Source organism: Pteronotus mesoamericanus, unplaced genomic scaffold (genome assembly GCF_021234165.1).
Source record: "Pteronotus mesoamericanus isolate MK-2021 breed Mesoamerican mustached bat unplaced genomic scaffold, CSHL_Meso_final contig_220, whole genome shotgun sequence".
NCBI classification, from domain to species: domain Eukaryota; kingdom Metazoa; phylum Chordata; class Mammalia; order Chiroptera; family Mormoopidae; genus Pteronotus; species Pteronotus mesoamericanus.
The window spans coordinates 8,680,602-8,690,638 of NW_026555091.1; the positions used below are offsets into that span (position 1 = coordinate 8,680,602).

The 10,037-nt window shown below is 61.5% G+C and overlaps 1 protein-coding gene across 1 annotated transcript in view; it reads right to left on the reverse strand.

Moving 5' to 3' along the window:
- The window catches only part of VWC2 (von Willebrand factor C domain containing 2), a 43,725-nt gene extending 33,912 nt beyond the window's left edge, over positions 1-9,813 (reverse strand). The window contains exon 1 of the mRNA XM_054571282.1: positions 9,139-9,813. Within this exon, the coding sequence (XP_054427257.1) occupies positions 9,139-9,813 (675 nt within the window). The remainder of the gene's footprint in view (positions 1-9,138) is intronic.
- Positions 9,814-10,037: the final 224 nt, after the last annotated feature.

The window sequence follows — 10,037 nt, forward strand, 5'->3', positions numbered from 1 at the left end:
CGCCCCGGAGACCGGGCCCGTCTTCTGCCCTGAGACAGGCAGGCAGCCCTGCCCCCGGGAGCCGACCGCTCACTGTGTGAGGTGGCCTGCGCGGCCACCAAGGAGCCAGGCGAGCCTCTATCCTCGGCGCCTGGAGGGCTCTGGGCACCTCGGGAGGGGACCTGAGCGAGCTGAGGTCGACTTCAGAGCACAGTTTATGCCTCCGGCCACCGGCGTCCCCTGCTCCTCACAGGCCCCGGGAAAGGCAGCGGCCTTGTCAGAACCGATTCCGTTCCGAGCTGTCGGCCCTGACACTCCTGTGCGTGCAACAGCATGGCTAACGCACCAGCGGGCTGAGGCGAAGGCGCTCGGGGCCGCCCTGAGCATCGAGGGACCTGTGTCCCCAGAACGTGACTGTCAGCCACGCAGGAGCGCGGTCAGGGGCAGAGCTCTGGCTCCCGACACCTTAACAGAAATCAATAAATATGAGCTGTGACTTGCCTGAAACTCGGTTTGCAGGCTGTTTGTTCCAAGCCTCCTGAAGCAGACACATCACGCTCCCTCTACAAAGACAGGGTGAAACTCGAGAGTGACATGCAAGCGCGAAGCTGTTCTACAGCGCAGCGGGGGGCGTGCGAGGGAGGGTAGCGGGGCAGCCTGCGGGGGCGCGGGGGCGCCGTCCGGGAGGCCCGGCCCGTCTGGTAGAGGCAACCTCGCTGTTTACGTCTGAGCTGCCCGGTGAGCAAAGGGAGCAGAGAAGCGAGCCTGAGGGACGCGGCGTCATGTCGCTGCGCGGGGCTCCGCCTTCTGTCACTGGGAGCACAGGAGCAACCGCCCAAGGCCTGCGGGAGCTTGATGGCTTCTGTGACCGCAGCCCCGGACGACAGGAGGGCTTTCTGGAATGTTCTTCTGTTTCATGATTTAGCCTAAAGCAGAGCCGGCCCCAGGAATAACGTTTTTCCCAAGAGCATCCCAAAGCTGTGTGGAATGGTAGTTCTGTTTGTTTAAAGATAAAGTGCTCAACTCAAAATTCAGTGCAAGATGCATCGATCCCCGGGAAGCGCAGACGCGTGAGGCCCACCTCCAGGGAGCAAACGCCACCGCGGAGACGCCCCGGGTTTAGTCTGCGTCGGCTGTCAACACTGGCGCGCCCGACACTGGTCCCGGGGGCCGCGTGGCGCCCTGCTGGGCTCGGGCAGTGTGTCTGGCTTCCGCCCACCCGGGGCCGGCACTCCCGCCACCCCTCCCCCAGCCACGACGACAAAAAACGCCTGCACCGTGTGCCGGCTGCCCTGCCAGGTCCGCGGGGCCGCGGCTGCGGACCCGGCGCTGTGGCTAAGTGAACAACAGGTTTCGCTCTGCGCCTCCCTGGCTCTGTGACTTGACTTCTGGGATCATGTTCATTGTCCCCATTTCATCCTTGGGGTTGCATTTTTCAGTCCTGTTAGTAAAGGATTTCTGGTGCTGTGCTCTCTGTTTTGGTGAAAATATCTTTGTTCAGGCTCACTCCTGAGAGACGGTTTTGCTGGATACAGAAATCAGATTAACACTTATTCTCTTTGTTCTTTAAAGACGTTCTTCTCCTGTCTGGGGTTTTTCTCCTGTTGCCAAGATGTCAGCTGACAACCTACTCACTATTACTTGGTAGATGAAGTCTTTTCTCTCCGCCGCTCTTAAAACCTTGCTCTTTCGCCGTGGGGTCCACAGCGTGGCTGCAGCCTGCGAGGTGCGGCTGTGTGCTTACGTCCACGAGCTTAGATTATGTAAATACGAATTAGGAGACAGTGGCCCGTCAGCCAGAGTCCTGGATACTGTCCGTCCGCTTCTCCCACGATCTCCACTTCCTCTGTCAGAATTCGAATCTGACGGCGCCTCAGGTCCTCTCTCTCTGTTTATCCTAACGGCCCTCCCTGCGCCCTGTCTACGTCCCCGGAGTTCACTCCGGGTCACGACTCAGATCTACCTGCAGGCTCACGAAATTATCTGGAATCCCTGTCTAACCCACTGGGCAACCCTCCTATGGAACAGCGATCCGATCTTTATATCATTCCTTTATGCGAGCTCTGTTTCTGTTCTTGTTGTTAAGTTGACTGGGGTTCGGGGGCGCGGGTACCGTTCACCCCCACGTTTGACTTTGGCGCGGGTTTCTTTCTGCATATTAAGTGCTCTCATTTATGCCCGGCATCCGGGTCTGATCTGACTGCCCGCCTCAGCTGACTCTTGCTTACGAAGCTCTTTCTTCTTGGGTGTAATTTATTTGACATCGCTCCTCAGAACACTCTTTGAGGGGATTCTTCACAGCCAAGGGCGTTTGCTTTGTTAGGTACCAGCCTGGAACCCCTTTAAACAAAAGCATCCCGCTTGGGCGTTCTGAACCACTCAGAGAAGCACGGATCTGGGCCTCACACCCCCAGAGGGGCGCACACTCCAGACGGCAACCGTCCAGGAAAGGCCTTTCGGCTCCGCACACGGCCCAGGCCGTCCGGGCGCGTGTCTGCCCCGCCCCTGGGCAGGACGGGCTCTGGGTGCGACACCTTCTGGTCTGATCTGATTCTCTCTGCACAGGGCCCTGGACGCGTCACCTGCCCCAGCCCGGCCGAGGGCACCCAGGGTCCCGGCCCAGGTGTCAGCGGAAGCCCTCAGACACCTGCCGCTACAAGACTGAATTTCCTCTCCGGATTCTGGCTTCCACGTCTCAGGACGAACTGCTCTTACTTTTTTAGCCGCTGCAGCTTTTAAGAAGAAGAATCGTACGCGACATTCAGGATTTCTTGAGGTCTGCGCGTGGTGGGTGTTCAGGCTGTTATTCCGGGCCCCCAGCGGGCGGTGGTCCCTTCGCGTTCACAGCAGCATCGTTTCAGCCGCCGGCACCTGCCTTTCCCGCCGCCGGCCTGTCCGCGGGCCGCGGGCCTCGGAGCGCGCCCACAGGGCCGGGGCAGATGCCAGACAGCATCCTTTCCTGCAGATTCAAAAGGCACTCTGTGTCCTGGCTGCACCCCAGTGCCCGACAGAAATAGAACGCTCAGTGAAGTCCAGCTGGCAGGATGTCAGGCGTGGAACAGACGAGCAGCAGCGAGGGTTTCCAGCGACGCGGTCAGGGCCGGGCCAGGAAAGATGGCGACAGGCTGCGTCAGCCTCCCCTCCAACGCACAATCGCCCCGTGGGGCACAGGCTCCGGTCTTCTCCCCAGGAAGCCTCCCTGGGCTCTTCTGTCATGTCATCCCAAACCACCACGGCAACAGAGGCGAGAGGCCTGGTTCCCGCCGTGTCCCCACCGAGGCCCCCGGCACCCCAGCACGCTTCACCGGCTATAGGTCGCTGCCCGTTTTCCAGGGGACCCGGTGGGTCGCCGCTGTGTCTCCAGTATCCAGTCCTGTCCCTGGCAGGTAAATATTCCAACACTATTTTGAATAAATAAATGCAAGGCTTTTTTTTTTTATTATTATTACTTGGAATTTACCAGAGGTGGAGATACCATCTGAGAAGGAAGTACATACAGGAAAACACCACCCCAGGGAGCCCGTTGCCTCCGGGGCCGCCTTCCTGGAGGCGGGAGACCGCGCGGGGGGCGGCCGCCTCCGGCCAGACGCACACTCTGCGCCCGCCCCGCCGCGGCACGCCCACCCAGCCGCGGGCTCCTCCAGAGCTGAGCAGGTTCAAACTGCTTTCGCATACATCTCACTCACTTCTCATAATGTGACAGATAAGCAGGATATGCTCCCATTTTTACCACCGAAAAGTAAGGAGGCTCCGAGAACCACCCAGGGCATGAGGGTGAAATGGAACAAGGCCCCAGACCGACCAACGGCTTTCGGGGGCGGGCACTGTGTCCTTCAAGCGCGAGTGGGCCTTCAAGGGCCGACTCTCCCCACTCAGACCCACGCGGTGGGGCTTGGCAGCTTGGGACCTGGGCTCCCCTGTGCCCTCGCCTACCGGCTGGCTGTATCATTTTGAATAAAGCATTTGTTTCTTAAGATGAAATTTCTCTACCTGTGCAAAGAGAGACAGGACAGATCCACGTGGCCAAAGGGCCACAGGTAAGTGGCGGCCAAGGGGCGTGTGGTCAGCTGGAGGGCAGACGCCCCTTCGAAGGGACAGCCGGCTCAGCTCCAGCAGATGGCTGCCACCTGGGAATCATCCTGTTTTCACAGCAATTGGGCAACCTGGGTATTTGTGCAAACCTCTCCTTTGGCAAATATCTGCACTCGTCAAACCGATGCTTCTGTGCTGGGCGCCAAGCAGAGCGCTGCCTTGGGTGGGAGCCAGCTCTCTGGCCACGTGTCTGCCCCATGGGCCTGTGGATCACCAAGGCCTTGGCCACGCCTGGAGACCGATGTCCCATCTGCTGCCCATAGGGGTCACTCACCGTGCCCTCTGGGAGCTGACGGCACAAAAGCTTCGGTTCTTACCGCAGCTCAAGACGCCCCGCCGTGAAGGGCATGGATCGCCCACCGTCCTGCACGGCTTGGGACAGACAGTCCACACGCGCTGACACCTCACCAAACCCGTCCGGCAGGTACTGCGCGTGAGCGCAGGCAGGTGCTCCCAGCCTGCACGGCTTTCCCTTCTCCATGCACTGGAGAGTCCCCGGGCCACACGCGGAGAATGCCGCTTCGTCACCCTGCGGTCACGGAGACAAGGCGGGACGGTTGGAAGGGCACCACCTCAGAGCCCACCGGGCCAGGCCTCCCATCCCAGCTCCACCGCTGACCAGCTCGATGACTTCGATTCGATTACTTAACCGACTTGAACCTTAGTTTTCTCTCTTTTAAAATAAAATACCACCTCATCGGTCTGTTGTGTAAATCACCAAGAGGATCTGCAAAGCATACAGGCGCTGAGTGAGCATTGGTTTCCTTCTTCCCATTATGAAAGGTCAAATGTCACGGCGTTTCCTCCACCATGTCGGCCGATCCATGCTGCGTGGAGCATGCCCACGCAGTCAGGCAGGTTGTGGTTCCCCCACCGAGTTAGGGACCTGGGCGGAAGGTCCAGGGAAGCCGCCCGAGGGGTCCAGGGCTTGCCGACTCTCACTGGGAACCCGAGCCGACGCGGGGGCAGCGGCAGCGCAAGCACCAGGCTGACGATGAAAAGAACATCAGCTGCGCGCAGCTGGGTCCGTGTGATGCGGCAAAGCTCAGCGACGGCAGCTCTGCTTTATGTGAAGAACCATCAGCCAACAGACTGTAAACTCCACTGCTTTGAAAACGTGAAGAATCGCGTCTTCCTCTTCACAGGCACTGCATCATAATGGCAACAGAGATGCATTTAGATGGATCTTTTGCATCCAAATTCCACGTAAGGTTTTATTCATTATTACACTTCTAGAAACGCGACTTCGCAACAGTGTCGGTCACAAGTCGACGCTGAAGGCCGGTGGGCGGCCGCCGGACTCAGGGGGCTCAACGCGTTTCTCCTGCTGCGCGGCCTCCCGCCGCCGCAGGCCAGCAGTCCTCAAGCTCTGTCCTGCCCTCATTCATCATTCATTTTTTCCTTTTCCTTCAATGGCTCGTCCCATGGCCGATCAGAGCTCCTGACCGGCTGCGGTGGCCAGTGCGGACGCACTGTCCGGATGGGCATCAGCCGGCCAACAGCAGCCGCTGCCCGCAGCCTTGGTTCTCCTGTGCGTCCCATCTCAGGGGTTCACGCAACCTCCACGGGTACAAAACAGCGAGACAAGCCTGCAGACCCCAGTTCTACGGTCACCATCCCCCAGGGGGTCGGGGCGCCCACGAGAGGAACAGTGTCCTTTGTTGGTCCAAATGGAATCATTTCAATTATAAGCAAGAGAAACAACAGACAGACTTGCCTATTCCGAGCTTGGACGCCTGCAGGGAGGAGCCGAAGAACAGGACACTTGGTCAATCTGAGGGGCAGGGGAGGAAATTCTACTGGTAACTGCGTCCTTATTCAGATAAACAAACTAAATTGCAAACATCCTGGATGAATGAGGATATTACTGTAATCGCCATTAGCAGCTGAATGGTGTTCTGCTGAAGCAATGAGGGAGGTCTCCTGCTCACATCTGGCCAAGCTCCTCGGGCTGTAAGAAACGGGAGCTTCGGTGGGGTAAGGGACAGGGAGAGATGGCGGGGGAGCGGGAGGCAGGCGTGACATGCAGAGAAACCTGGGCAGAGCAGGCAGCAGTCGACACAGGCCCACGGAAAGAAGCGCGAGAAGGCAGGGACGGACCAAGGGCGCCTCCCGGGCCCCAGGCGGGGAACCTGGCGTTCGGTCTGCTTCTCCCTGCAGCCCCGCAGCGGGCACCCGGCGCCCGTCAGGACCTCCTCTCTCGGGACGCAGAAAACAAACTCTCCAAGCGCCACTGTGCTTCCCTCGCCTCTCCTTCCTTGCTAGGGGACACAGTGTGCCCAGCCTGACCCGGCTGTACCCCCGCTGACGTTTTGGGCGGCGAACGCACCCCCTGTTCATTTTCCACGCGTGCCGCGCTCTGCGAACCGCAGGCTCCGACTTCCCCTTCCGCAGCCCAGGATCCCCCGAGCGGGCACGGGAACAGCAGCTGTGCCCTGGCGCTCAGTTCTCCATATGTGCACCTCGCAGACCCCTTGGGCTTTCGGCTGACCCCCCGGGAGTGTCCAACCTTTGGGCGTCTCTGGGCCACACTGGAAGGAGAACAGTTGTCTTGGGCCACACGTTAAATACATTGCAACATATCATTACAAAAACATCTCACAATGTTTTAAGTAAGTTCACGATGTTGTGTTGGGCCACGTTCACAGCCACCCTGGGCTGCATGCAGCCCGCAGGCTGAGGGTTGGACACCCCTGGCCTAGGCCCTTCCTCCATTCCTCCCTCTGACACCCCGAAGAAAGCATCCTCTCTTGATGTGGAAGGAAACCAAAACAGCGGCACTGGCGGATGGACAGAGAGCCCCATGGAACTAGGGAAACGTGCGGACGTCTCCCCGACGCTAACAGAACTGAAACTGCCGCGTGGCTGTGTGCACGGCAGGAGCCGCCTCACAGGTAGACGGCCACAGCTGCCGTGCGACTTTCCTGCCCGGGGGCAGACTCGTGGCCGGAAACGACTGGGCGGAAGTGAAGAGCAAAGAGTCACTGGAAGGGGAAAGATGCAGGTAATGCTCTAAAACGGGTCCTTTAATCCTTCCCAAGATTGTGTTCGTTGCAGCCTCTCCTTCGCTGCTGTCACCTGTCATCTCTCACCTCCAGAGGTGGACGCGCATTCCACTTGGTGACTAGGTTTCGAAAACCAGAGCCAAGTAAGAGGCCCCCGCCGCGAACCCAAAGGCAGCCGCAGGGCGACCCACGCTTGGCAGTGAGTTCCGGAACAGGGTCTGACGTCATCCTTCCAGCCGAGGTTCAGGGACACAAATGCCGGCTCTGCGATGTGTTTGGACGTTGCGGATCAAAACCCTAATCATACCTCAGCCTTCCTCATGGGACCCTTTCGTGAAAGGGCTATGCAACTCCATACTGAGCAATAACGCGTGTTAATAACCAAAAACTAACCACTTGTCTTCGATCTTACAACACTTAGATTTTCTTGGGAACCCAGATCTCAAGAGGAGAGCTTCGGTGGGTCCGCGCCCACAGCCCCGTCCCAGCCTCCGCGCTGCCGGGCAGCACCCAACGCACCTGGGGGCGCGGCCTGGCTCACTCTGGGGTGGGGCTGGGGCCTGGCTCCCGGGCGTTTCTCACTGAAGTTTCCTGGGTTCTCCAAGGGCCAAGGCCCGGACTGTGAGGATTAGCAGTGGTGGCGTCGGCTCCCGTGAGCCGAGGGGGCGCGGGCCCTTGTCTCACCAGGGGGAGAAAAGAAACCCAGAGGGGACGCAGCTGGCCAGTGGCAAAGCCAGAAGGGAGACCCACGTTTCCTGGCGCTGATCCTGGGGTTTCTCTCTACACTTCGTGCGTTGCCTGGCGCTCCGCCCTCCTGGCTCTCTGTTTCTACAGCGCTCGGGACTCCAATCCCAAATCTCCGGACGTCCACTCACTCCCTGGGGACGCCCTGAGTCTCCATTGCTCAGTGGCTCCGTCCCGGGGGACTCCAGCCGGATCCCCCCACACCCACCCGGCCTTTCCTGCTCGGCTCTGGGGGCTCTAGGTCCCAGGAAGCCTCCTGCAGCCCAGCAAACCTCCGGCGTTCCGAGTCAGTGCACCCAGGCCAAGCCCAGGCGGGCCTCGGGGTGAGCCTGCCTTGGGGGGTCGGAATGGATGGAGAGCACATGGGTGCCTCCCAGGCCCGCCAGTGGAGAGAGCCAGGCCTCCCTGAGCGCCCGCGGGGCCAGCGCCCCCCTGCCCACTGGCTTCTGGTTCCAGCAGCGCGCCGGGGGCGAACGCACAGGCCCCAGGGCGGACCCGCTGCGCTGGACGCGTGCGGCTGTTTCCGGGGAGCCGCGTTGCCTGCGACGTGTTACTCAAACATTCTGTGTCTCGGTTTCCTCTTCGCCATGAAGCGGAGACACCAGAAAATAGCCGATAGCGTGCTCTGAGGGGTAACTCGGCCAACGGAGGTTCGAGAAGCCGCCGGGAGCCAGACACACAGCTGGCATTTGGGAGCCGGCCGCCACCGGTGGTGTTTTTACTAGCGCTCCTATAAAACACAACATTTCTTTACCCCTGAACTGGCTTCTTGTTTTTGCTGACCACTGGGTTCTGGCATCCAATGAGCAAGCATTTTCTTCTAATTTTTAGACTATGTGCGTGGTCCCCCAACACATACTCTGGGGAAATGGCTTATTTATATGCACCACCTCTCTTGACTGGCTATTAGCTTAAGAAATGTGTCCCAAATGGCAGGGCAAGTCACCCTGTGTCCAAAAGCCGGTTGGGCATTTCAAAGACAACACTTCTCCCGGAGGAGCAGGCAGGACATCCTGCCAGAAGCACAGCCAACAGCGGTCGGGCCTGCCCCTCCGGAGCCGGCAGGGCTCCCGCCAAGGAAGCCCTTCCACAGGGCAGGCAAAAGGGATGCACGCCAGGGGGCCCCGTGGCTCCGGAGGTTGCCGCTGCACCGAAGCTGGGGGTGGTGTTAGGGGGTCCAGGCCCGGCACTGCCTCCGCTGGAGCGCCGAGGGCGCCCGTTCTCGGCAGCGGGGGCACACAGCGCTCCGAGCAAACCCACAACCCCCCATCCCGGCTCCGGGAGGGGCCAAGTCGCCCCGCACGCCCGCGCCCCTTACCACGAACTCCTCCAGCGTCTGGTAAGTCTTGCCCCGGAATTCGCAGTAGTTGCGCCTCTCCTTGCACTGCGGGCAGCACTGGCTGGTGTCGACGTGGACGCAGCGCGGGTGCAGCCGCGGGCACTCGGGCTGCGCGCACAGCGGCCCCTCCTCGGTGCACAGGCACGGGCAGGCCGACGGGCCGGGCGCGAACTTCTCCCCGATGGCGTACACGAAGCCGCTCTCGTCCACGCAGCCCTTGCCGCGGTAGTCCGGGTACGCGTACTCCTCGGGCGGCTCCGTCGCAGGCGCGGGGTCTGGGCCGGCCGCGTCCTGGGCGGCGGCCGGGGGCTCCTCCTGCGGGGTGTCCCCGCGGGGCCGGACCTGCAGGTCCCCGGCCTTGGCGACCGCGCCCGAGGCGGCCCAGGCCTGCTTCTGCTTGCTCCACGCCTCGCGGCTGGCGAGCCCGCGGCCGCCCTTGCTCTTCCAGTCCCGGCCGCCGCCGCCTTCGTCCCTCGCCGGGCGCCCGAGCTCGCTCACCCGCCCGGGGCCGTCCCGAGACGCGTGCTCGCGCTTCTCCTGGCTCGGCTGCTCCGGCGCCTGGGCCAGCTTCTCCAGCGGGATGCTCGGGCTGCACAGAGCCACCATCAGGCAGCAGGTGACCAGGAGGGAACTGGACAGCGCGCCAACTGCCATCGCAGTGCAGCCGGGCGTCCCTACCACGTCCCGGCGGGCGGGCGGGCGGGGAGCGCGGCCGAGGGGCGAGTCGCATTCACAGCCCGGGGGCGCGCCGCCGCCAGCCGGGAGCCGCCGTCCCTGTGGAGAGAACAGCAGCACAGCTGAGCCCCGCGGCCCGCGCGCGCCCCGGCCCCCGCCCGGCCCGCGCCGCCCGGCTCCCGCAGCGCTCCGAGGGCCGAGCG